The following is a 27,475-nucleotide window of genomic DNA, read 5'->3' on the forward strand; positions in this document are numbered from 1 at the left end:
GCAGTGCAGTGCAGTGCAGTGCACTCAGTCAGTGGTTGCCGCGTCAAGCTAGTTGCAGCCTTGTCCCTCTATCAGGCCAGCTCCCCCAAGCTACGTCTTATCAATAGAGCTCCGAGCTTCAGCTACCTACATGTACATACCTGTTAAGGTTAGCGTCCTTGCCTGGTACGTACGGGCGGCAGAATGACTAAGCACCTACAAACGTACTCGTACCTCGAGACAGGGATCACCCAAATTGGATGGAGCTGGAATCTCCCCCCCCAAGCACATGCCATCCCTATTTGGCAGCCGCAGCTGCACCTGCTGCATCATCGCTTCACACTCGAATTCATAGTTGCCGTTGGTTTGCCATTTCTCGAACCCAGTACAGCAGCTCAACCTTCCGTGCTGGTGCGCAGTCCTGTCGCGATACTACAGTTGCAGCACCGTCGAATCCGCCTGCTCTACTCTAATTCCTCATAATAATAATTACAACTGTTCTTTTGTCCGAATTGCTTTTTCCGTTGTTCTTTGCAACGTAGCTGGACCCCTATTTGTTGCCCTCCTTCGAAGATGATTCGCGATATACGCCAACAGGCGTTGCAGAAGATCGCCGTTCTCTCTGCCACCAGCCCCGCCACTTCCTTTGACAAGACCGACCTCGATCGCCTGTGCAGAGCAACGAATGGCCATGCTCGTGGAAAGGAGGTAGTCAATGGCGCCCACTCGCTTTCCCGCGTTCCTATGGTACTTACCTGCCTGGCCCTTGTTGTTTCGTGACGCCCGCCTTGTACTAACTATGCCTCCAGACCATTCGTGAATTCGAAGTGCTCCTCGCTCTCTGCAAAGCCGCCCCCTTAGTCCATACCAGCCAGAGCGCCCAGAAGCTTGTGAACCAGCTCATCCCGTATTTGCTCGAGTCACACTCGCAATCCTTCCAATCCTCGCCCTTCTTTCGTCGAGTCGAGCCCTCCCCGATCGAAGCACTATCGTCGCATTTGACAGCTGCTCTTCTGTCTCTCGGGGGAAATATGACGATTTACACGAGACCGTCTCGCATAATGTCTGGGCCTTCCTTGCCGCCATGAAATCGGCCGTCAACAGTGTCGTCCCGTCGGAGCCAGACGAGGATGGCGAGCAAAACCTTGACGATGCCATTCGGACGGCTACCATTGCCATCGCACTCTTGGGCTTCCTTGACGCTGCTTCGGCCCAGACCGACTTCTGGAGGAGTGGCGGGAGACTGGCTTTGATCCAGCGAGTGCGCGATCTGTTATCCGCCAACTTTCTGACGGCCGTTGAAGGGGCTTTCTCCAGCATTCGAAATGCCCACGCTTCCGACCGTAATGCCAAGGAATGGAAGAGGTACTTGAAGCACTACGCGGCGAAGGGCCGGCCGTTGAGCGCCGACCTGCTGCAGCGTAGCTTCATGTGGCTCCTTGTCTCTGCCACGTCTTTGCTTAGCGCCGATGCGAAGGTGTTGAGAGGTGCTCACATACTTGACCTGTTCATGTCCAAAGATATGCTTAAATCGGGGACCACGAGCCCAGATGCGGATTTCCGCTCTCTTGAAACGTATGCGACCATTGCCAGCGAGGAGATGGACAGACTTGAGCAAGGTGCCGATTTCGTTTCCATGGGATCCATGTCTCAGCAGAAGCTTGCCTACGCTGTCAAAGCCTCGGCTATGATCAGTTTCCTGAACTGCAGCATGCTTAATGAAGATGCAGCAGATCCAGAAATCCTGATGGGCTGGCTAGAGGAGTCTCTCCTCGACCCGATCCAGATGCTCGATGAGACCTTGGCGTCCGCGGTTCTTAGATGTATGGCTGTTATATGCCGACTGGACTCGGGCTATGCCTCGAAAGTCAGCAGGCTATTGCCCCGTTTCATTGTTCAGACGGTACCTCGAGGCGATATCGTAGCCACGGCGTCCACATGTCTTGCTTTTGTCCTACAGATGCTTTCTCACGATGCCGTGATTACGACCCTCTATACCCTTGGGAACGTCCTGAGCCCTACTGCCGAGCAAGGCACTACCAGTGGCTTCGGTAACGAGTTGACTGCCGACTCCGCAGTTCCAAACGGCATTTACCAAGCAGGCAAGCACTCGACAGGGAGTTCGATCTCGCTCGCGCTGCAGGAGGGAGAAGACACCTCCGCCGTGTATGCGAACATCGTTCAAACCATCTGTGGGATAGCGAGCAAGTGCAATGATGAAAAGATCACCGCTCTCGCCCAGGCGATGCTCCTGCAGAAACTGACCAAGCTGAACCAGTCGGTGGACTCGCAGATAATCATGGGAGCCGCCATGTTGTCACTCAGCGGTGGCCAGCTAGAGTTCCGTTCCCTTATTAGACTGTTCTCCAAAATTTGTCGGTCTGCTCTTGAAGATGACAAGGAAGCAATTCTCGTTGCGGTAAGCCACTGCCAATATTGTTTGCGACTATTTTACTAACGCATCACAGGTTGTGAAAGCACGCAATTACATCTCTGCCAATGTCAAATTAAGCTCACCTCTATTTGATATCTATTTGACTTCCATGCTGGAAGAGCTGGTTTCCAAGGGTGATGTGCAGCACTCCAGCCGCACCAAGGAATCCGATATCGAATTCTCGGCCCGTGAAATAGCTCAGCTACTTCAACCGCTTTCCATTCTCTTGTCAACAAACGACTTTGCAGCCGCCCAGAAGACTGACGACGAAAGCCACTCCATGATTCGTGATGCGTGGTTCAACATTGTCGTTCATGGCTTCAACCCAGCCTCCGACCGGGGTAAGAAGTACATCAATGAGCTGCGCCTCTTGGCAATCCACTCGCCCCCGTTGGTGGCAGAGCAACGAGGCGAGCAGAATGAGAGTGACATCGAGCTCAACACTGTCCTGCGGAGAGCAAACACGTCCGAAAGGGAGACGAGGCAGAAGAAGGCTCTGACAGAGCTGATTCCTACTAAAGCAGCCGAGATTAAGGGGTTGAGCTATAGGAAAGTCATCTTCCTCCAAGCTGCTTATCTTGTAGAGAGTCTGCGTGCCGAGTCTGGAGACTGTACCAAAGCACTCTCTTACTTCCTCGAGCCAAGTATGCATAGGACAGAGGTCAGCAGCGTCATGGAAGGTATCACAACTGCCGTCATGGAGAGATATCTTAGCAAGACTATCGAGGGCAAGTTGGCAACCTTTTCTGCACAATATGCGGCCTCGCAGCTGGCCACTGTGTTTTGTGGATGCTGCCATCGCATTCAGCGTGTCCAACAGGCAGCATTTGCTTGTGCCGACAAGATCATCCGCGAAGTCCCATCAGCTCTTTGCCAGCGCTCCTCGCTTTTCGCGCTTTTGGAACTGCTGTCTCTGATGTGGACTAGCTGTCTGGAAGCTGAAACTGAATCTTACGATCCGCGATCCATATTCTCGTCCAAGCTTGGCAACGTCACTGTGGAACTGTCGGACGACTATACGTTCCGCAAGTACACCTTGAACAGACTGTATACCAAGGCAAAGGCCTGGGTACCCAGCGCGATCAACCTTGCACCTGCAGATGTTAAGGGTCTTTTGCAGACGTATTTGTCAGAATTCAACGATGAGCTTGCTTACGGTCACATGTCACTTGGGCGGTCCTTTGCCATGGAAATTGGGTCGTCGATTCCTTCAACAGACCAGAGATTGACGTCTCTCAACCCCGTTGGCGACACCACGATCAACACAACTTCTGACTTTATTGCCCAATACACAACCCGACAGGAGTACAGATATGGTGAAGCCTTACCGGATCGCGGTATGGATCTCCTGAATGTCATGCCTCTTGGCCGGAGAGCCTCATTCATCAAAGCGCCACCTCATGAGACCGCCAGCGCCATCAATGCGTTGGCACATCTTGAATCCCGCTTGGCAACGAGGAAAAACACTCCTGTAAACGAGATCCGCGACATATTGCGACGTGCCGCCGCACTGCTCTGCCGCACGGAGAAGGATGAGAGCGCTGTAGCCCACTACCTCGTCAGTCTCCCGTTCACCATCTTCAGCAAGGAGTCCCTCAAACTAGGTGTCTCACTTTGGCTGGGTGTGATGAATGAGAACCCTAGAATGGAATCCCGTTTGCTCGCGGAGATTGTCCAGCAGTGGGAGTTCACCATTAACAACCGGGTTGGTCTTTTCAACCCTGCACTCATGCACCCGGATCCGTTCTTCTTGAGGGAAGAGTTTGCTCCTAGCGACAACGAAGCTCTCACGAAACGCCGCCACATGGTTCACAATCTTCTTGCACCCCACGCGCGTCTGGTGCAGTTCTTCAACAGCCACTTCAACGCTACGCGATTGGGTAGCCCTGATACACAGAGAATCTTCTTGCGCATGCTTGATCTCACCTTGGATGCGATGAAGTTGTCTGTGTCCCATCCAATGGCAAGAGAACTCAACTTGAATATTGTTCTGTTCAGTTTCCGGGTTTTGAAAGCTTGCACGGGTATTTCGAACCTGACTCAATGGCGACTCAAGGACAAAATCTTGTCTGCTGGCCTCAACTGGTTCAGTCACTCACCCAAGTGGTCATTTGGCAGCAACATCTTGCAGCTAAAGACGGAAATGCGGCTCATCTCTGATGTGATGGCTGCCATGAAGGGCGTGGGATACATCGCAGCTCACTCTGTGGGCTCATATCAAGGGCTGGCACCGAAGGAGCAACTATTCCATCTCTTGCTCGAAAGTGAACAAGCACGATTGAATGTCTGGGTACACCCTGTGAGCGATGCACGCGTGCCCAAGACTGATCTCATGACAAGTAATGGCCAGAGGGCGGCCGAGGTAAGTCACTTCTTTTGTATCTCTAAACACTGTCAACTAACCACACAACCTGTAGTCGGCACTCCTGCCATTGGTCCGCACAGCGTGGGCGGAGAACCCCTCGCTTGCCATAGAGTTGGTTAGCCGATATTCGTTTGCAAGCGTACGCAACGAGGTTCGCTCGCTTCTTCTGAACTTCCCAGAAAAGGCCATTCATGAGCCCGAAGCGCTCCCAGTCCTTCTGGGAGGAGACCTGCCCAACGATATACGATCCCAGCTCAAGGTAAGTACAACGAAGACTATGGTTTGGAATGATGCTAACGACTTTTAGTACCTCATGTACTGGGCACCAGTCAACCCAGTAACGTCTGTTACATATTTCCTCCCGGCTTATCGAAACCACCCATTCCTGATTCAATATGCCATGCGGGCATTGGAGGACCATCCCGTAGATGTGACTTTCTTCTATGTGCCGCAGATTGTGCAGGCTCTTCGATATGATGCCCTCGGCTACGTGGAGCGTTACATCATTGAGACTGCACAGTTTTCCCAGTTGTTTGCTCATCAAATCATCTGGAATATGAAAGCCAACTCATACAAGGATGATGATGGCACTGTAGTAAGTATGCCAGCTGTCGGATTTTGAGCACCGTGCTAACCCATCTTCCAGCCTGACGAGATCAAACCAGCCCTTGACAAGGTCATGGACAGCATGATCAACAGTTTCTCGCCTGAAGACAAGGCATTCTACGAGAAAGAATTCGGGTTCTTTGCGGAAGTTACCGGCATCTCTGGCAAGCTGAAGCCGTTGATTAAAGCGATGAAGGACGTGAAGAAACAGAAGATCGAAGAAGAATTACGCCAAATCAAGGTCGAGGTTGGTGTATACCTGCCTAGTAACCCTGATGGCGTCGTCATTGGTATCGACCGCAAGTCTGGAAAGCCTCTGCAGTCTCACGCCAAGGCACCATTCATGGCAACATTCCGCATCAAGAAGCCCAAGACGGACGATGTTGAAGACACGGAAGAAGTCATTCAAGGTGTGAGTAACACTGGTCTTATGTCGAACGAGAACACGATCGAGACCTGGCAATCTGCCATCTTCAAGGTCGGTGACGACTGTCGTCAAGATGTCCTGGCACTTCAGATGATCGCTGCATTCAGGGGTATCTTCCACAATGTTGGCTTAGATGTCTACGTATTCCCCTACCGTGTTACGGCTACCGCTCCGGGATGCGGTGTCATCGACGTGCTGCCCAATTCCGTCTCCCGTGACATGCTGGGTCGTGAGGCCGTCAATGGACTTTACGACTACTTCGTTAGCAAGTACGGCAACGAGGACAGTCTGCGCTTCCAGAAAGCGCGGAACAACTTCGTCAAGAGTATGGCTGCGTACTCCATCATCTCGTTCCTGTTGCAGTTCAAGGATCGCCACAACGGCAACATCATGATCGACGGCGAGGGTCACATCTTGCACATCGACTTCGGCTTCTGCTTCGATATCGCCCCGGGTGGTGTCAAATTCGAGCGCGCCCCATTCAAGCTCACGAGTGAGATGCTGGCCGTCATGGGTGGCTCCATGGACCACCAGTCCTTCAAGTGGTTCGAGGAGCTCTGCGTCAAAGCCTTCCTGGCCGCGCGCCCCTTCGCCGAGAAGCTCAGCCAGATCGTCCTGCTCATGATGGACTCGGGCCTCCCCTGCTTCAAGCCCGAAAGTGTCCTCCACTTCAAGCAGCGCTTCGTCCTCGACAAGAACGAGCGCGAGGCCGCCGACTTTGTCCGCGACCTCGTCCGCCGCAGCGCCGGCAGCTGGTCCACGGGCGTCTATGACCAGTTCCAGCTCATGACCAATGGTATTCCTTACTAGAGGAACAACGATAGTAGGAGATGGTTATTTTTGTTGTTCTTGTCATTTAGCTACGGGGGACGATAGAGTTGTGTCCGAGTCGAATAGTTTGATATAGTCGAGATTGACTTCCTACTTGGTCGTAATACTTCATTATACATAACAGGGAACCAATTCAAACTAATTTAACCTAACTACCAGGGCCAATACGTGAGACCATTCGTACTTTGATCTCCTACGCCTTGATGGCAGAAGCGCTGCTCCCACCGTATCATGTTAAACTACAGGTCAGGGATTATTCAGTACCAATGCATCATGTTCATCCCATTGCCTATCATAATACCTGATTGGACAACTGTCGATCGTTTGCGAAAACTGTCATAGCAAAGGCATCATTTTCATTTTCACCATCAAGGGAATTGATTGGTCATGTCGAGTTGAGATAAACAGCCATGTTGGTTTGGGAAATATTCATTTTCGCCAGATACACCGCCATCCAATTGACTACCTGAACCTGTTTTCTAGCCCTCGCCGCCTCGACCCCCTTTCCCTTTGATCTGAAACAATGAAAAGAAATTCGCTCGGGTAAATGCAATACACACTCGCACACAAATGCAACAGATGAAATACAATATAAAAATGCAATCTGGTCAGTCAAGCCTCAAAGGCCGCGCACTCAGGTTAGGCCTTTTTTCGCCGAAATGTTTTCAATGCCCCCCCTGACTAGTGGTCCAGCTGAATTTGTCATCTGAATCTCGACGCCCTGATTCACAGTTTCCCTCAGAATGGATTTCCATCTACCTATTGAAAATGAAATCATTTGCTTTCTTTTTGGATCCAAATTGTATATCTGAATCTTGTTCATGACCCAAAAGTAACGGTTAGTCGGTTGACTGCTGAGCCATGTGGGTGGGCAAGTTCCAGCTGGCGTAGTCGGTGTGAACAAAGGCACGGTCGACGACGGGGACACTCTCCAGGACGTAGCTGAGGGACTCGCTGAGATCGTGGCTGTCTTTGAGCGGGGTGTTGTGGTCCAGCACGATATCGACCTCGACGTTGAGCTTGTCGCCGGCGTGGTAGGCCTGGAGGCCCTGGATCTGGCGGATGGTCTTGGCGAAACGCATGGTCAGGTACAGGAGCACGTTGCGCTGGTCGGCGGTGGCGCTGAAGCCCGACAGGTTCTTGATGTGCTCGAGCGAGGTCTGGGACCAGTTGAAGATGACGACGAGCGAGAGCACCAGACCGCCGAGGGCGTCGAGCCACCAGATGTGGAGGAAGAAGCCGGCGATGGGGAACAGGATCGAGCCCATGTTGAAGATGACGTCAGTCATGGCATCGGCCGCCAGCGCCTGCACGCTCGAGTTCTTGACCAGGCGGCACCAGATCCAGCACAGGCCCTTGATGACGACGGTGAGAGACATAATGATGAGTGAGGGGATGGTGAGCTCGATGACCTCGTGGTTAGTGCCCAAGAGTCGGTTGCTCGACTCGACGGCCACCTGGGTGAAGGCGGTGATCATGATGACGGAGAAGACCAGCACGCCCAAGGGCTCCAGTCTCCGCCGGCCTACGGGGTATTTGTACTGGTCCTGGCGGCTGATGAGCCACGTCGTCGTCCAGACGATCACGGTTGACAGGAAATCCAAAACTGCATCCACCAAACTTGCCAGGACAGACATGGAGGGCACCGACAGGACCACGGCAACCTTTCCGGCCAGTAAGATGGCGTTGGCGGCGAAGTTCACATAGATGGCGAGCGAGACGATCCAGTCTCCACTGTCGACATCGTCATCATCCTCGAGCCAGGGGATCTCCGGTTTGGGACCATGGAGGGCTTCATCCCAGACATCTCCGTCCTCGTCCTCCACGGCCTGTGTCGGATCTCCGGCGCGGCCCTGACGGTAGATATCCCGTGGGGTCCGTTTGACCTTTTTGATGAGTGCAGTTGAGTCACTGCTGCCCATAACCGATGGCGCTGTATGGCCATTTGTACTAGGAGACATGTGGCTGCCGTCGGAGCTGTTTGGCTCTTCGCTGATGGTGTCTGGCACCGCGAGTCCTTGGAAGTGACTGGGAGGGGAGAGTGTTATACTCGTTGAGGAGGTCGTGGGGAAGGCTGCTGTCCAAGAGCCTGTCGATGTACATGTACTGTTGGATGAGGTAGTTGGTCCGCTCGTAGTACTCTCGAATGGGTTTGCTCTTCATCTCTTCCAGCTGCTCCTCCGTCTTCCAGTACCGCCGCCAGTTGTATCGTGGGTTCGAGCTTCCGATCAGGCGCATGCTGCGCACTTGGTCGCTGTTGAGGATGTGGGATAAGCGACGCTCCTCGGAGAAGGACCGCCGCGCCGGCTCGCCGGAGTCGGGGTCGATGCCAGTTTCGAGGTCGGCAGGTTGGTCGTGCGACACGCCATTGGCGCGCCATGTTGATCCATAATGGAGCGAGTTCTGCGAGCGATTGTTGCGAATGAGGTGCGCAAGTGTGCCTTGCCCGTGGGGGGAGAGAGGCGTCGGGGTTTCGTCGCCGAGCAAAAAGTTGCCCTTGCGGAAGGGAGCGGCGGCGCGGTCCTTGGGAGGGCTGGACAGCAATGGCGTGTTCTCGTAAGACGACATCTTCTCGATCGCCAGGCGAGGCGGAGTGACCAAGGACTTGTACGAGTGCTACGATGCCGACTTTTGTTGTGTCGCGCCGTCGATGACGCGAGGCGGGAGGCTGAAAGTGATTGGTCTGGAGTTGGTCGCAGACACCTCCGATCCTCCGCACTCGAATTGATTGGGCTGCCGGGCCTATACAAATCCGTTCCAGGTTTGTAGGAATAAAACCAGAACAAAGATCGGACTCGTAGAAAATAGGAACGGAACAAATTTGAGTTTTCGAGTGAATTTCCAAGAATTTAAAGACGGATTAGATCGGAATTCCCTCGGGAGATAGCATTCGGCAGTTGCATTTTATTTCGAGGAACGCGAGAGCACGCCTCCTCTCTTCTTATTACCATGTTCCCTTCCGGAAAGCGCATCGGCTATAGTTGCGCGGGAGGGAGCTCATCTGCACAGCAAATGCAACTGCAATGTCGTGGTGCTCGACTTGGCGCCGTTTTTTGGCATGCCCAGGACTCTACAAGACCCTGGATTGTTTCAATCTCCATGACGATCAATTCAAGCAGAGCCTGAGAGTGTTCCAGCAGGTCTCCATTCTGAGTGGCTGAAGGTCGCAGGATTGGGATGATCGCTACGGCCTTGGGCTAGATCCCATCCCTAGCCCGGAACCTGCTAGCCTGAACAGATGGACCCCTGTCTCTGGGTGGGGGATTCCGGCGTGGGCGGCCCAGCCAAGGCGAGCTTAAAATCGACCGGCTGCCCAGTCAAGTCCTGCGTGTCCAGAGGCCTACCCGCTCCGCTGCACGTGTGGGTGTGAGGGTATGCTGGAGGTAGGACGATGAGCATGGCTTTCTGCAATAGGCAGGCTCCAAGCAAACGCGATTCAGTCTGCTCGATAGGTCATGTTGGTTATATCAATTCCTGCACGAGACTATGCAGGTTTAAGCGGGCAGAGAAACATCCGGACTGCTCGTGCTTAAGTAGCATCCTGGGCAAGCCTGGGCCTTTAAGCGGGGGCGACTGTAGGACCAGAGGACTGTCCGAAACCGAAACGGGGATCTGCGATAGTAACCGCCGCGATTCACGGCCGCCAGTGGGCCAAGGTCGCACACATGTTGCCGTTCAATCGTTTCAACAGTGGGCTAAGGGCTGATCAAAATGGCAAGCGGCTCGACTGGCCTTGCCCGGCTTCAAATCGTGCAGGTGAGGCATATTATTAGACTTGCCGGTCAAATTCATCGTCGCCAAAGACCGAGTGCGTGCCGAGACCGGCAAGGGTTACTGCAGCAGCCGAGCACCTCGTCGAAACCCATGTCACGCGAGTGGTTATATAACCAGAGCCGCACTTGCACGCTTTGAATGCTCTTGGACCCTTTCCCCTCCTCCGCCGGTGAGGGGCAAACGTGAGGAGAGCTGCAGCTGCATGGAGTCACTATCTCGATGCTGCGAGATTTTCTGCTCGGGTATCTCCTCGATGGCGAAAGTGCTGCTTCTCGTACAATATTTCCCCGTGGCTGGTCAAAAAAAACCCGGGTTCATCCAATCAGACCACATATCCAGTGGAATAAACGTTCGAAAATGCCATTCCAATGGGACTACATTATCCTTGACCCGTACAGTACGGAGTAATCTGGCGCTTTCGCCAGAAAGGGGATATGTGATCGATGTCGGAGAGCTGGATTATGGATCTGGTGTGCCCTCTCGCAGTTGGTGCCACTCCCACAAGTTCGGGGTATCTTCTCAATCACAATTCCGTCCCTGTCTCTATCCTGGCCACATGGGCTGCGATGTGCTGTGCTCATGGGTGCGCTGGTCTTTTATCCATGATTTCTTGAGACTTCAGCGCTGTCGCTTTGACAATCAGTTCGTGCTCAAGGCCGTGGATTCGGTTAGTCAGATCCTCTAAAGTGTCCCCTTCCTCGATCTTGATAGTTTGCTGCAAGATTGTATCGCCTCGGTCAACCTGCTCGATCACCTCATGGATCATCAGCCCGGTCGTGTTGTTCTCGAGCTTGGCGGCCTTGAAGTCCTCGAACGCACGCTCGATCGCCCCAGCACCGTCGTATTTACCTAGCGAACAGAATCAGCCGGAGATAGCAGAACCAAGCTTGCAGGTGACAGATGAAGACTCACCTGGTAGCGCGGGGTGGAGGTTGATCACGGAGACTCCGACAGCCTTCAAGGGTCGCAGGAAAGCCTCAGAGAAGATGTGCATCCACCCGGCCAGTACTACCAGCTCGGGGTCGTCCTTCATGATCCGTTGGGCAAGAGCGCTGTCGTATTTGGATCTTGCCTCCTTGATCTTGAGAGGGTCCTTCTCGCCAGAGACCTGGAAACCATCCTTGACGAGGTTGAAGTAGTCTGTCGGGATGCCCGCCTTCTCTGCCCTCGTGGTAGCATAGGCAGTCTTTCTGTTCACAGTGACTCTCACGATGTTTCCCGGTATGCGCCCACTCTCGCACGCATCGATCAGAGCCTGTAGGTTGGACCCATTGCCTGAGCACAGGACCGAGATACGCGCAGGTGCGGCCATGGCGATGAAAGGAATAGTAGACACTCTCGTCTTCCTCAACTGCAAGAAATGTGTGTTTGTTGGGTGGGTGATGGAATCAATACGCTTTCACGTTTTTTGCCGATAAGGATAAGAAGAATTCGCGGGGTAACCTAGCAGTAGGTTAGAATTGGATTGACGTCCACTTCTGAAGGAAAAGTCCCGATTGCGCAACAGCGACGACGATTGGCTGGCTACAGGGCAGCTGAACCAAGCAGGTGGGTGACAAAAAATCAGCCTACCGCAAAACCAAAGCACAAACTTCGACGCAGCATAGTATGACCATTTCGAGACCGGAAAAAACAAAACAAAAATATTGGTAAGTAGTCCTTCTAGAGGAGACTAATACGTCTATTTTCTATATATTTTTTCCCGGTGCCTTCGTCCTGCTAAATAGTTCGTTAAAATAAAGGCAGGTTCTAAGGGGTTCCTCTGTTTTGGCGCCGCATTTACGGTAAGCTGATTTTTGTCACCCACCTGCCAAAAACCCCCGAACACCTGATCCAAAGTGAACCACCAAAACTGTCATCCATCGTTGCCAATCAGCACGATTGGGTATCACCACATACCTGACTGAACCTTCCTTGTTTCCTTCCTTCAATGTTTTACGCTGCCCAGGTGGCTGGCCACCCAATGCCAATGTGGCACGCCGGGTCTTATTTTTTCCCCGTTCCGCACGCGGATGGAGTTTGAGTATGATGACACCAGCCATCTTCCATTCAAAACTCAAGACTGACTCGTCAATTACTGCAGAACGAGACAAGGCGGCAGTCCAGCCAAACAAGCAACGAACTTGATACGAGCTGATAAGGTTCTTGTCGATCTGGTGGACCAAACAGAGCTAGCCATCACCATCCTTGTGCGAGCCTACTATAGTCTTGTCCTGTTCCACAATTTGACGCGTCGGCTGCCTATGAGACAGCCGCATGTGCTGACTGTATATAGCGGACGCGAGGCGTACGTTTGCAGCTTCCCAACTGATGTCATGAGATCAGCAATAGCGAGTTCCGAGGCGTAATTGTGTAATGCGTTCGTAGGATCGGCATGGCGATGCTCGTGTCCGCATGTCACCACTGGGGCCCCGGAGCCCTAGCGGCATGTGTGCAGTAACAAGGCCTAGGGCGAGAAGGTCATGATATAAGACGTGGCAGGGGAGAAGGTCGTAGGTTGGGCCAAGCTCGCGGGCATAGCTGCGGTACTAAGAACTCAACCTTATCATGGTCTTTGCTTTGAAGCTGCTACCGTCCAAGGGGCACGTGGGAGGGACCGTCGATCTTGAGACGGGGCTGTATCGCGTGGCCTGCGGTTAAACAATAGTAGTATGGATGCCGTGCAGTATACACTTACTTGTGTACGACATACCGGCCACTTCAGTGCCATGCTCCTGCAGGCAGGCAAAGGGATCATAGCTTGATGCGTGATAATTTCCGACTGGCCCGAGTGGTGCCTAAAGGAACTGCGCGGTGTAGCCCTACGCGCCTGGGTGGGAGATGGGAGAGCGCAATGCGTGCGCTTACATGGCGAGTGGCCAGGGTTGCGGCTCGCTCGCTTGTTCTCGTGCCCCGACTCCGTTCGTTCCTGAGTGGCTTGTCCAGTTTGGGGACGCATATCAATGACGGATTACAACATCATGTAGTCATCCAGCCGAATGCATCTTGTTTAAAGTTGGATGCGACGCTTTTCCGCCAGGCACGACGGGCGACGGGGGAACCGTAGGATTTTAGATCTCGTCTCCGGGCTCCCGGCCGCTCAGACCCTGGGATGGCATGACTCAATGGGGTAACTCTCCGGGAGCTTGCCTTGTTCGGAAGCGCTGCCCCTGAGTTAGCGGTGGTAGCATTCGTTCACGAATATGGAGACGAGACGACCGCACCTGGACAAGAACTTGATGGAACCAGCCCGCAGATAAGAGGAAAGCCATACAGATGATATGTCTCAGGTTGTAAAGTGTTTAGATGATGCATGCATGTTCGTCAGAGAAGCAAACTACGTTGCCATGCAAGTTGTTAGCTGTATGGCCAGTACATGCCTGCCCGCCTTTCCTTTTTTATTGATTTGCTCGCTTTCTCCCCCTGGACCGATTTGTAGATTTGCGAGATAACCTATGAGAATACGAGAATGATCCTCCCAGGCACAGTGCAGGGAATCGTGACAGGATTTCCCTACTAGCGGTAAAAACGGGGAATGGGTTTAGAGGGGCCCCTTATATCCGCACCTACAGCTCGGGGAGCCACTCACTCACCTCGGTTTACTGCGCCTCTGCGACCCATGTCATGGGCGTGGGAGAAGAGTAGGAGGAACGGATGGGAGAGGTCAACGGATTTTGTGTTTCAACAGGTCGATGATGGTTTCTTTAATGAGTCTGTCATGCAGTCCATGCATTTCATGCAGTCATGGTCTGTCAGGCCAGAAATCAACTGACAAAAGGTTGGGCGAGGTCGCTAATGAGGATATGCGGGTGGCTGCAGGCAGTACAAGAAGTCGTCTGGTTAGTTCTTGAGCGTACTACCAGCTAGCAACGGTTTATTCGAGCGACGTGCATATCAAGGCTTGACAGAGTTTTGCATTGGGTTCGGACTTTCGGTAGCCTCCAAGGTGCGCTCCATTGGGGGATTTCCCTGCGAAACAAGTATACGGATGTACCACTCTCCCGCTATCCAAAAGCTTCATTGGTATTGATAAGAGAGCCAAGAGCGTGTGCGGACAAGAGTGGTGCCCGCTTCAAAGATCGATCAGGTTTTACTGTTGCAATATCCTTCGAGTCCCCGCCAAGACACGGGCAGGACTCCGGAATGTGCCAGGCTTTTTGAGCCTCCTTTGATCCAAGACTATGGATTGCCATGGATATATCCGTATCCACCCGCATCTCTAATACAACCTTACGCTATGTATACTCAGGTATGCAGCTATACCGCCTCCATGGGTCAACTCATTGGCCAGACAAATCGTGATGTTCGCAAAAACCGACGATGCTGGAGACAGTGCCGGTACGCACATCATGTATATGTTGCACCATCGTTTGTGCGTCTTGGCGTTCCCTGCAAAGCCCAGCGGAGCGTTGCTGTACGACTTTCCATCAAAGAGAGACCGCAGCGGAATCTAATATGCTACCCGAGACGGAATCAAAAGTGCCCAGTGAACCGCAAAGTTAACCTACCTGGCAGCTACCCAGCTCAGCCATGCGAGTCATCTACTGGGTTGGCCGTTGGACATGGCATGCAGTAAGTTCATACTTCAATACTTCAAAGAAGGCTTCTAAGGAAGGCTCCTAAGGAAGGCTCCTAAGGAAGGCTCCTAAAGACGACTCCTTGAGACGACTCCTTGAGACATTCTACTGAACCTTGATTGATATACGAGTGCAACGTGAACGTTTCTTTACAGGACCGCCAGTACAGTATATTCCTATTTGATGTGACCAAGTCGAGACGACAGCACGGGGTCGAGGAACTGCTCGCACACCAACCCCAAGTCTCAGGTACCGCAACAGTATCCGCTGACGGTTGCAACCATGCCCAAACCTAATTCATCGCCTGGGTGGGCTTCTATAGGCCGGGCGGACATGATAGGTGCTGACTGCATTGGTCCTTTGCTCATAAGAAAGACATTACAAATCGCTCGTGACGTACACCCCCTAACTGCATATCGAATGCGATCAAAACAACAGCTCTGAACCGATTGGACGGCGGTTGGTGGTTGGTTCAGCAAAGATCGAAGCTTGCATATCTCCCAGGCTGGCTTCCTGGCGCCATCGCCGAGCCGTTCTGGCACCGGCCGCGTGCTACAGGACCTGACCGTCCATTGGCTACAGCACCCAACTGCAGTCGGCGACTCTACCTAGGCTATTTGCACAATAGTCGTTGCGCCAAAGAATCCTCGGGTCGCCAACCTGCCGCCAATAGATGGGAAATTGAAGAGATAGCTCTCCAATATCGGAAATGACCACCGCGAAAGCGAGCCAGCAAAACTGCATCTGTTCGGGCCCAGGTCTTGTCGTCCTTGGCTCGGAACACCATTTCACACCGATTGAGCTGATTTGGTTGAACAGGATGCACGGCAAAGGTAAGCTGTAACCTCCATACCTTATGTAGATACCATGCATGCGTGCTGCGGACTAGGTAATGATCGGATTGATGGCCCAAGTACGAGGGCTTGCCCGCCAAGGCCTCGTAGGCTTGGATGGCGGAGAGCGTAGCGCATAAAGACCGATGGGTCGTTCGGGGTGCGTGGCCGGAAATCAAGGTTCAGCTTACCACTTCAGTACGAGGAAAAACTTGGTCCAAGTGACCCGTGCCTAGGGCCACTGTCTGACCCAATGTTACCCAAATTTCTCCTGGCTCCCTTCTGAATCCCCTGGAACGGCTCTTAGGTGCAGTAGCATCTGAGGGAGAGGCCAGGGGAGAGAAGTCTGGAGGACAGGATCTACGCTGTGCGTGATGCGATGAGGTCGGATATTAACATCGTGCTATCATGTGTGTGCTGGAACTGCTGCACATGCACTGCCGCAGTTCCAGCCAAACCACACTGCATTACCTCTCAACACGTTGAATTTGGTCACCCAGACAGGCAGGCCGCGCTCACTGGAGACCCGAGATGTGTGCTGTGATGTGTAGAGTCGAGGCCATGTACCTCGGACAGAGAAACGAAACCCAGATGTGCATCCATTCCCTGCCCCTGCCCCCCCTGTCCAGTACCCTGGCAGGATGTGTCTGTATTGTCTGATTCCTCACCACAGCACTCCACCCAGCAGGCAACGGGCAACGGGCAACGGGCAGAGAGACAGAGCAAATCCTGTCGCCCCCGGCGGCACGGTGTCGTGACTGGGGCCAGAGGGTTTTGCGAGGTGCCCAGGCGGGAGGAAATGGAGGAGCCGTCAAGTTTGGAAATGGTTCGACATTGAGCCCGCCACGAACCAGCCCCAACGAAAGATGCTTACCGCGCCTAGGAGGGTATCTAGTGTGTGCGTGCTACAAGTACATGGGAGTCACCTAGACCCTACTCTAATAATAATACGTGATGTGTGTAAAGTCCAGGCCCAGCCATCCCATCCACCTACCTGATTTGCATACATTAATGATCTACCGCGGATCTGGTAGGTGATGATGGTGGTGCTGGCTGCCGCAATAAAACTCTCATCAGCGACGCAAGACTAGGCTAGCCGTTTGGTTTGGTTTGGTTGGGTTGGGTTGGGTTGGGCTCATTCACTCCGACTGAGCAGATGGACCCTGTATTTAGCAGTGGCGGCCAAAAAGCAACAGCGGCAGGAGACGCAAAGAAGAAAGACGAGAGCGAGGCTACCCCGTAAGAGAGGTACTGTAGCCAAGCACCAATGCTTGGTGTCGCTGTGGGTGCTTGAGATACAAAGATATTATGGAAAACTAGTGGGCTGGGCAGATGCTGCGTCTTGCTGCTCTCCACCCAGTTAATAAAAATAGAGTACCTAACTTACCCAGCTAAGCAATGTCCATCGGCCCAGCCTGGGATGGGTGCGCCAGAGGGAAAGGGACAGAAGGAAAAAAAAATAACATGCATCCTTGCCTCATTCGCCGTCATCAAGTCCTGTTTCCGTCCCCTTTCCACCTTATCCATCTTTCTTTCTAGAAGATCGTCCTCTGTCCTCCAGAGAAGTTGTTGGCATTTGCAGCTTCTACAGTTGTGACCTTCCCCCTCAGCGTGTTTTGGAAGAGGAAAGCCTTCAGACTCCTCCTTCGTTGCCAAAAGCATCCATCTACTACATACATACCTACATACATACCTACCTGCTTGCTTGTCAGTCGTCGACGTTCCCTGACAGTCTCTCACTCTCGGTTTGTTTGTCTCGTTTCATCGCCATATTCGCACGGCCACGTTCGTTTGTGGTCCAACTGTTCCGCTCGCCCATTTCAATCGTTCCATTTCTCGACGACTATACTCGAAATTTTGCAGCCGCCCGACAAGCAAGACTTCTGTTGTCGCACACCCAACCTATACTTAATAACTAAGGACTCGCTCGACTCCGGTTTTTCAGCTGCTATGTAAGTTCGAAGGGATTCTCATCTGCACACTCCATTCGTCTTGATGCTCTTCACGTGAAATCGCCCCATGGGGGCGGGCTCTTGCTCTTGGGGGAGGAGGAGGAAGCCTTTCGACCAAGTCTAAGTGTCGATGTCTCGCCTAAACTTATTTAAGTTTCCTGGCACTGGCCCGGATTGCTTCAGAAAGGATGCTTTGCGCAGACTCCGTCCAATGAAACAGACATCAGCCGTACTCTGTTTCCACACGCGTACTCAAAACCGCCTTCTGTCACCTCCAATCTGAAACCTACCCATTTTCCCCTCCGACGCGCTTCGGGGGAAAATGCAGTTGTTCCCGCTGAAGACAACACTGAGAGCACAGATTGATGAGAGTCGGCGGTTTGGTCTCACTGTCATTAACGAACAACCACTAATTTTGACCTTCTCGCATCATGCAGCTGCCCGCGATACCCGGTCCAGCACGGAGAGAATAGCCACGGTACTCGCTTCTGCGCTCGCCATTAGTCACGCTATCTCGGTCTCCCCCTCGAAGTTTTGCGGGCGTGCAGTGATATCATTGACGCCCCCATCATCCCGCCTATATGCCTAGGTTCCCAGTCAACTTTCGGCGGAAATCGCAAGTCACTGAAGAGCACGATGCACCGGTAGAATCCTCATTCCGTGTTCTCGAGCGTACCGAAGTGGGCCCTGGCAAGTCGTTTGACGGTGGAGCAAGATTAATGAAAGCGACTGGGGCAGTCCCGAAAACCACTCTATCCGAGATCACAACAGACGATAACATCTTCGCTAACATGAAGTCAAATCGGTAAGTGGCAATTCCACGAGCGATCAGGGTCCCAAGTTCCCTGCACAGAAGGCGTGGAGTTCATGCAGCAACACTGGAGAAAGCACTACAAAAAATATGGAGTGCAATTCTCGCCAGTGGCTGCCTGTCGCACAGCAGGCCTAGCCAGGCTTAGGCATGCGATCCAGGCCCGCAATCCTGCCGGAGAGCACGGCGAGGGTGTGTCTCATTACTTTCTGAGTCAGTTGGCTAATCAATTGAAGCGGCAGTGGTAGTTCTACGACAATCAAAACAACTTCCGACAACAGCTCGCGTCATAGCAACGCTTCGACAGCCCCTTCGTCGACCGATTTCACTGCCACACAGGAGGATGGGCGGAGTTCACAGCGAAAGTCTGTGCATGACACACCTGGGCACCACGCGCAAAAATCTTCAGGGGGCGGCGGGTTTCTGAAACAGGCAGGGAGGACGTTTTCCTTCGGCGGCTCTAAGAAGAACAGTCTGCCCACAATTCCTGCTGACGAGCCTGTTCCCTCGGTTCCCGACAATCACGATCCGCAAACTCCAGGAAACAGATCGCGAGCGCCAACCGGTTCGACCATTACGACAGCGACGCCGCCCCAGCTGGACGACCGAGATTTTAGACTCGAACTGGGAGGTGATCTGAGCAACATGCTCTCGGCCTTCAATAAGCGCGCCAGCGTGGCAACCGTCAAAGGCAGAGACGACACCGGCCGGACGCCATTGGTTTCGCGCAACTTGACGGGCAACCGTGGAAACCAACCATCGCCACTGCATCTGGATAAAATCTCTGCCGTCGAAGCGCCACCCAAATCCTGGGCCAGCCAGACGTCAAATGATGGCCTTCTTGCCAGAGGGCTTGCGTCGCCAAAAGGGCCTGCTTTCCCACCTGCGATGGACGAGAATACGCCGCCTCCCGTTCCAAGGCATCGTGTACACCCCTCTGTGTCCAGCAGGCCGTCACCGCCGGAGGACGACGAAGATGCTGCTTTGTTAAAGGATACGTTAGCTGCCACGAGTTACCTGGCTCGTTCAGGTGGACACATGGAAAACGAAGATACCGTGTCCAACCTCCCTGAAACCTACTCCAGACCTACGAGGTTCAATGGCAAGCCTGAAGACGACAATCTATTCGATAACTCTTTCGGGCGCGGTTCTAGGTCTAACAGGGGGAACGGTCCTCCGCAAAACAAGGTCATGACTCCGGCTGAATTTGAAAGGTACCAGCGAGACAAGGTCCGGCAACAACGGGATTCTGGTAGCAAGGACGTTTCCAGCAGTGATGAGGAAGACAACTACGAGGACGAGGAAGACGATGCTGAGAAGACGAAGGAAATGGCGAAACAGAGGCGTAAGCAGGAGGCTCATATGACAGTCTACCGACAACAGATGATGAAGGTGACGGGAGAACAACCCGGCATGGCCCCTTCACGACCAAGTATCTCCATGTCAATGAGCACGCCCAATCTGCCTCTGAACCTCACGCCAGGTCCAAGTGGCTCAAACTCGCCTCCGTCCGACGCCTCTGAGGATGAGGATGTTCCACTCGGCATTTTGGCTGCACACGGCTTCCCGAACAAGAATCGTCCACCGATTCGACTGAGCACAGCAGGCTCCAACCCCAATCTACGGGCATCCATGGCGCCGTCATATTCCGTCGGCCCAGGTTCCGTTGCTGGGGATAACGCCCCTCGACCTGGTGGTCCGCTTCCAGCCTTCGCACGCAAGCTTCCTCAAGACCCTTTTCTCGGTGCTGGGCTCATCAACCAGCCTCCTCGAGAGTCTTTTGCTCTTGGAGGAGGCGCACCCGCTCAGCAGAACCGAGCTGCTCCCGTCGGAGGATTAGTCGGTGTTATTGCAAATGAGGAGAGGCAGAGGGCTTTGAGGCGGGGAAGCCCGGCGATTGATGGGAAGCACGCACTCCCCTCATCTATGCAAATGCCCATGAACCATGGCATGCCCGGAGGCTTCGATCCAGTCGGGGGCATCCCGCCTCAGATGATGTACCCCCAAATGCCAGTGACGCCTGGTGACCAAGCCCAACTTCAAATGACTCAGCAGATGACGCAGTTCATGCAGATGCAGATGCAGTTCATGCAGATGATGGCTGGCCAGAACACAAGCCAGACACCTATGCACATGAATATGCAAATGCCAGGCCAAGGACCTCCTCGTCCTATGAGCCATATGCCGAGCCAGTCAATTGGGTCTATGCCAGACATGAACCGGACCTCCTTCTTGGGTGACCCGCTCACAATGGGCAACGGCAACGGCAACGGCATGGGTATGGGCATGGGCAACGGCATGGGCAATGGCATGGGAATGAACAACAACAACAACAACAACAACAACCTGGGTATGGACTCAGTAAGAGGAGACGCCGCGATGCGAACCATGAGCATGGTTCAGCCAAGCTCGTCTTCGTGGATACAGCCGCCTAACGGTGGCTTTACGCCATCGATTCGAATCCAAGGTGCTGGTTACGCACCTTCTATTGCTCCTTCTGAACGCAGCAACATCGGCCTCCCTGGTCGTTACCGACCCGTCTCCAGCATGGCGCCCTTGGATGTGCATTCCAGGACCCAGACCATGTCCGGTGCTCTTCCCACCCTTTCAAAGCTCTCTGGTGAGACCAAGGTAGGAAACGACGATGACGACGACGATGATGAGAAGGGCTGGGAGGAGCTCAAAGCGAAGCGTGAGAAGAAGAAGAGCATCTGGAAGGCTAAGAAGTCATTCGGTAGCGAGCTCGGATCTCTCATCAGCTAAGTTTTTGTGTTAGTTGTGGTTATTTTGTGTTGGCATTAATATCGAGTCCCTTTCGGCATTTTGCGACATCCTCCAACAATGCATCTTATTTCAGCAAAGCATTATTATCATGGGAAAAGTCTCAGCTAGAGTTTCGTTGGGTCACGCATGGCTCTTTCTTTTTTTTTTCGGGCATCAAGGGAGCTGAGTCCAGATGTCTCGAGGAATTTAGACGACATTTGGATCTTATCGGACTGAAGATGTACAGGTCAGTACATTATCAGTAGGATATACAGGCTTTTTTTTTTTTTTGGCTCGGGCAACTGGATGGGCAACATTATCAGGCGCTGGCGTGGCGGCATTGTTCATTTTCCTCTTCTTCGAACATTGGATATAACATACAAAAAAAATATGATGGAGAGTGAATGTTGAGGAGACGTGCTTTTGTATAAGAGGGTGCGAACGGGCGAGAAGCCAGTTGCCCACATACACACATAAGTATGTATACATCGTTATGAGATGAATGGATGGATGGGATGGGTGGATGGATGGAGCAAGCGATTATACCACGAAGCCGTGCGGATCACGATTCATGTTATAACTTGCTCAGCCTACATACAAGCTAATTTAATACTACACATACCAGATCTACCTAGTAACTATTGTATTACGATGCTCATTTTCTTATAAACAAATTGTGAGCCAGTGATCTGGACTGTTATTATTGGGTTTTCTGTTCAAAGAAAACGTGCCCCCTGGGGTAATTTACGTAGCTGCAACTCATAAAGTTACACAACGCTGCATTCTTGGGTCTTCTTGCAGTAAATACATTTACAAACAGATGCCTAGGTACGACACCCGTTAGTCTGGCTTAAACGGCGTGGTAGAGCAGGATTGTCCTTTAGATCCTGCTGCTCATGTGTGTCTCATATTAGAGACCAAGATCGTCTCCTCCAAGTTTAACATGAGCATGCTGTACACAAGTATCCGTGTTGCATATTCAAGTTGAGTGTCATCTGCTCAACCATGGTCCTGGTTGAGCCATTACAAACAGTATAGCAAGCGTGTGCTAGTATTTCACTATTAACACTACCTTGCTTAATACATCTCATATCCTAAAACGCCAACAATCCGATATTTTAGTAATCCAAGATTAGCCTCTCAGCCCATTTTGCCGCTGTCAAATAGCATCTGGCTGGCACCTTGTGGTTTACTCCATCTTGCCCTGTGCCCATGCACCACGCTTGACGCCGAGCTCGACGGCAGCCGAGCCCCAGTCCTCGCCGTGGTTGTGGCTGCCCGAGAGCAGGCCGGCACGCGCCTTGGCCTGTTCGTCGCTGAGCACCGTCAGCACGCCGAAGATGACGGGGATGCCCAGGTCGAGCTGCGTGCGCATCAGGCCGTGGGACACGGCGTCCGAGATGTACTCAAAGTGCATCGTCTCGCCCTTGATCAGCACGCCAATGGCAATAATGGCGTCAAACGGGGCCGAGGCCGTAGAAGAGGAGAGCGCAGTGAGGTCAGTCGTCGAAGAGGCGAGGAGATCGCCGGCGGAGCCACCGCCGGCAGAGCTGGCCTGGACTTGCGAGGCGGAATACATCCTGAAGTGGTAATGCGATTAGCTGGGTCAGGGTCTCGGAGTATTGCGGTCTTCGATGCACTCGCGGCTGGACCGGAACCACACAATTGTCGTCGCGTTTGCCACTCCGCACATGCTGGGCGTTGAGAAAGTAGAGGACTTTTCGATTGCACTTACGACTTGACGGCAATGGGCAGCTCCCAAGAACCCGGGACCGACTCAACCACAATGTTCTTCTCCTTGACTCCGCATGCCAACAGCTTGTCCTTGGTGCCCTTGAGCAAGGGCTCGATAATGGTGGAATTCCAGCGGGCGTGGACGATTCCGATACGCAGGGCGCTGCCATCGTGCTGCTGCGGGGTCGGTCCCTTTAGAGAGCTTGCCATGATTTCTGATGTCGCGTGGGTTATCGATGGAGGTTGTGGGGGATTGTTATTGTTCTTGGTGTTCTTCGGCGACCAATGAGTGTAATTGGGGGAGAGGAAGTAAACAATGGCACCGAAATGAAAGAGACGAGATGATGCTGCTGCTGCTCTTTTCTTGATGTTTCGCAAACGCAGGAGGGAAGTCCAAGGTTCGGGTCTTAGCTGCTATTGCATTGAGCAATCATCAATTTGAGGAGGGGCATTCTCCATTCAGCTGCTCTCCAGAGATGACGAAAGCCCCTACAGGGGAGATGATTGGCAGGGGGTTTGTTTGTTTCATGACTAAGTACATATAAGTACATGCAGGCAAGTACATGCCAGCTTACCTAGATACTTGCCCGGGCAGGTACGGTTTGATACAGCCCACTGTAAACATTCAAACCTCCAGTGCTCTTTCCCCCAGTGCCTCCTTTCCAACGTATTAGTACGTCAAATACGGCACGGAAACTATGCAATTCCAACTCAAGTAGGAAAGTGCAACACATCAAGACCGCGACTGCCTCTCGCAAATGCTTTCCTTTCCATGCGGGAAAAGGCCAACGAATGTTTCCAAGATGATATGGATTTGAAATATTCTGTTCTGCCAGGGTGGCATGGATCTTGAAGACAACCTCACTTATACAATATACTGGTCCCTCCGTGATGTATCTTTTGACTCTATATTAGTGCGCCTCTTCCCGTCTGTGTTGATTTGTTGCACCCTCGCGATAACACACTCAACCTGTGTGTCGATCATGCCCATTGCTGCCCTCCCGGAGTCTGTGGCCAAGCGGCTTGCTGGTCATATCAATATCGCATCTCCGGTCAACCTTGTCAAGGAGCTGCTGGACAACGCCATCGATGCACAGGCTACATCGGTTGAGGTCATCATTTCTTCCAACACAGTAGACAAGATCGAAGTTCGTGATAACGGGGTCGGAATCTATCCAGATGATTATGACTCGCTGGGCCGTCGTGGCCACACGAGCAAGGTGAAATGTTTCGAAGAGTTGAACTTTCGAGCAGCCACTTCGCTGGGCTTCCGCGGAGAAGCTCTGGCAAGCGTCAACAGCGTGGCCAAGGTATGCATCATCACGAAGACCAGCTCAGACCCTGTGGCTGCTTCAATTCAACTTCACCCCAAGACCGGCGGCGTGTTGACACACAATCCTGCATCCGCCCCTGTCGGAACTACCGTCATTGTCACCGGACTGTACAACGACACGCCCGTCCGAGAGCGGGTGATTGTTCAAGAGGCTCCGAAGTCCCTCGATGGCATCAAAGAACTTCTCCGATCATATGCCATAGCAAGGCCGCCGTTGAGGCTCCAGTTCAAGGTCCTCAAGGCACCGCGCCTCGGCTGGTCATATGCTCCGAAATCAACGGCTGGCCTTCAAGAAGCAGTGCTTCAGATCCATGGCGCTGCAGCACTGTCTCAATGTGTAGAGAAGCGCTTCAACTATGACACGTCCGCATCGCATAACGACTTGAGCCAACTGTCGTTTGGGTTCGAAGTGGTTGCAGTCAAGCCTGGCGCACTAGCGCATCTCCTGCCAAAAGGTCGCTACTTCTCAGTCGACCGTCGTCCCCTCACAGCCACCAGAGGTACCATGAAGAGGTTGCTATCAACATATTAGAAGTATGTGGGCAGCTCCTTGGGTACGAGCACACAAGGGAAGTCCATCGGGGATGCATTCATATGCCTCAACGTGACATGCCCAGTTGGGAGTTATGACGCCAACATTGAGCCGTCGAAGAACGAAGTTCTCTTTTCAGATGAAGAAGCTCTGATACAACAGTTCGAGAGATTCTGTACCGGGATCTACGGACAGTTGGTAGCGAAACCTCCCCAGATAACGCCCACTGATGATGTACCTGAAGTGGCGCCTTCTGCTGCACTAGATGGAGTTGGCAGGCTGGACTCAACTACCCAAAATTGCCAGACAGCAAGTACCCAGCCTTCTCCTGACGCGAGAGCAAGAGGCAAAGATGACCAATTCCATGCAAAGGACTTGACGGTCACTGTTTCCAAGCCCGCGACTTCAACCCAAAATATCAGACAGGGGGCAACAGGTCACAGTGCTGAGGGAAAAGAACATGGAAGTGAGCCAGTCCGCAGAGGAAATAGGCCGAGCACGCCAGCACCACCTGGTTTCATTGCTGCAAGCACGTTACGTAGAGGGGATCAACAACAGGCCCTCAGCGACCACCCCAGTGCTCCTGGCATTGAACCTCCTGTTTCTGACCGCGGTTGGGCTGGCGACATGTCGTCTGATCTCAGCGAGTGTGTTGACAGACTTCAGAAGAGCAGGATCCAACCAAGACATCCCCTTCCGGCCAAAAAGCTGCGATTATCTGGTGGAATAGTCCACAACGATGAATCAGAAATAGTTCCGGTGCGGACTCTGGACCCTTGGTCGATTGCCAGGACGAACACGAGCGCACCTAGAAACGATCTCTTTGGGTATGGGGAGTTTGATCAGGCTGCTGGATCTCGTCCTACACCGGAGCCAGATATCCTTCATCATTACGGCGCAGCACCTAGAGATCTCGACATGCCACCAAATCATCGGTTCGCCGGTGCGGATAGGGATGAAGTCAGCTCACCAACAGTGTCTTTCAGACAGCCATATGCTAGTCCGCAATCGAGCCCATTGGTATCGAACTACCAAAGAACTTCAAATCCACAGGCCCAAAATGCTATTCCGCGCCGTCAGGCCCAGCCACTATGGACACCACCCTCGTCTATACATAGAGATCAACAAGAGTGGAGTTCTTCTTACCACTCAGGGTACCAGAACGGCCCAAGGAAAGCAAGCTCGCTGTCGAATGTCTCACATGAGCAGACGAAACTTGACCAGTTTATTTCCAACCATTGTAGGCCAAGTGACATTGGAGCTCATGGATCTTCGAACGACCCTTTCACTAGTTCGAAGGGTGCAAATACCTTGAGTCAAAATGGCACATCAGGTGACAATAGGATGTTGAATGCTGGTGTCACACAAGTCACTGGAGTACCCAGAGCCCCCCAGAACCTGGTGCGACCTCATGGCGATTCAGAGCCACGTATCGCAAGTTTCCCACAAATATCCCAAGACCAGCAAGCAGCTGAGGACCATGAGCCTATCAAAACTTCCATTCCGCCTGGAGATCCCCGCGCTTATCTTTTGAGACGGCAAAAGTCAGCTGCAGCTGAAGCAAACAGCAAGGCCCCACGAAGAGGACTCAAGCGGGCGAAGAGCTGTTTAATGCCATTGGAGAACATTCCTGACGATGAGACCATGTATAATCTGGTGTTCCAGATGCCATTGGGAATTCAATCATTGCGCAATAGCGCGGCTCTGGCTGCATGCTTCGATGGGTATATCGACGATGACGATGTTGGGTCAGCACTGGACATGGGAGCAACAGAAGGTCACAGGATTGAGGAACGGCTCGACCATCTGTTATCGGATTGGACTAAGCAGGTCACTGGCGAAGCAACTTGCATTGAAAGCCAGCTGACGGCAGTGTTGAAGGGGAAAGGCATTGAGACCGCATGAACTGGTGACTGGTAATCAAGGGTTTCAGGTAAAGTCCTGGCGAGTTCTAGCACACCTTCCACATATTGTGTTTGCAAAAGGATCAGTTCGATGGATGAACATGGTTTGCTTGTATGTGTCGCTTGCATATGAGCTCGATAGAACACTGGGAGATAGTTAATCCGCAACTCAGATCGCTTGATACCACTGCATTTCATATGGGCAATACCACACCAGCGGACTTGACATGAACTGTATCTCATGTATTAGGGGGCTTGTTTTGACCCAAGATGCCGCTCTTGTGAGTGTTTTTCCTTTTTTCGTTGGGTAGTACGATGGAGCCCCTAGAGTCCACGGTACTTGCGGAACAAAGTCAGCATCCCGCTGCCAATCCAGTTCCTAGGGGTCCTCGAGCATGGGGTAGCTGAACGAAGCTCTGACAAAGACCATGGCTATTAGGAAACACCATTCAGTGGATCCCGTATAGAAGTACAAGTAGCTGTCAAATCTGTCGACGCTATATTCGTTGTCAGCCCCATGAGGCCCACATGGGCCATGGCTAGAAGCATTGAATACGAACCGTGCTGCCCATTGACTACTGTGTGCACTTATGATATATAACCGACGGCGCTAGGAATGAGTCTGGTTTTCCTCCGTCTGG

General features: G+C 52.7%; 6 protein-coding genes across 6 annotated transcripts; 3 read left to right on the forward strand and 3 right to left on the reverse strand.

The window, feature by feature from the left end:
* Positions 1–552: 552 nt before the first annotated feature.
* PG986_006973 (Phosphatidylinositol 4-kinase STT4) lies at positions 553–6,621 on the forward strand (the record flags this gene model as incomplete). The annotated part of the gene is given in 7 exon segments (XM_066843195.1): positions 553–726; positions 789–970; positions 985–2,398; positions 2,448–4,775; positions 4,831–5,037; positions 5,086–5,373; positions 5,425–6,621. 7 exon segments carry the CDS (start codon positions 553–555, stop codon positions 6,619–6,621), a joined length of 5,790 nt encoding a protein of 1,929 aa, XP_066699307.1.
* Positions 6,622–7,481: 860 nt separating this feature from the next.
* PG986_006974 (uncharacterized protein) lies at positions 7,482–9,210 on the reverse strand (the record flags this gene model as incomplete). The annotated part of the gene is made up of 2 exons (XM_066843196.1): positions 7,482–8,670; positions 8,693–9,210. 2 exons carry the CDS (start codon positions 9,208–9,210, stop codon positions 7,482–7,484), a joined length of 1,707 nt encoding a protein of 568 aa, XP_066699308.1.
* A 1,783-nt stretch (positions 9,211–10,993) lies between these two features.
* On the reverse strand, positions 10,994–11,728 carry PG986_006975 (phosphoribosylglycinamide formyltransferase; the record flags this gene model as incomplete). The annotated part of the gene is made up of 2 exons (XM_066843197.1): positions 10,994–11,265; positions 11,329–11,728. The coding sequence occupies 2 exons, from the start codon at positions 11,726–11,728 to the stop codon at positions 10,994–10,996; spliced, it is 672 nt and encodes a 223-aa protein (XP_066699309.1).
* A 6,610-nt stretch (positions 11,729–18,338) lies between these two features.
* On the forward strand, positions 18,339–21,331 carry PG986_006976 (uncharacterized protein; the record flags this gene model as incomplete). Its single annotated transcript, XM_066843198.1, has 2 exons — positions 18,339–18,562; positions 18,805–21,331. 2 exons carry the CDS (start codon positions 18,339–18,341, stop codon positions 21,329–21,331), a joined length of 2,751 nt encoding a protein of 916 aa, XP_066699310.1.
* A 1,189-nt stretch (positions 21,332–22,520) lies between these two features.
* On the reverse strand, positions 22,521–23,275 carry PG986_006977 (uncharacterized protein; the record flags this gene model as incomplete). Its single annotated transcript, XM_066843199.1, has 2 exons — positions 22,521–22,911; positions 23,067–23,275. The coding sequence occupies 2 exons, from the start codon at positions 23,273–23,275 to the stop codon at positions 22,521–22,523; spliced, it is 600 nt and encodes a 199-aa protein (XP_066699311.1).
* Positions 23,276–24,048: 773 nt separating this feature from the next.
* On the forward strand, positions 24,049–26,835 carry PG986_006978 (histidine kinase-like ATPase; the record flags this gene model as incomplete). Its single annotated transcript, XM_066843200.1, has 2 exons — positions 24,049–24,898; positions 25,016–26,835. 2 exons carry the CDS (start codon positions 24,049–24,051, stop codon positions 26,833–26,835), a joined length of 2,670 nt encoding a protein of 889 aa, XP_066699312.1.
* Positions 26,836–27,475: the final 640 nt, after the last annotated feature.

This window comes from Apiospora aurea (assembly GCF_038362705.1).
Source record: "Apiospora aurea strain CBS 24483 chromosome Unknown utg000005l_segment0_segment0, whole genome shotgun sequence".
NCBI classification, from domain to species: Eukaryota; Fungi; Ascomycota; class Sordariomycetes; order Amphisphaeriales; family Apiosporaceae; genus Apiospora; species Apiospora aurea.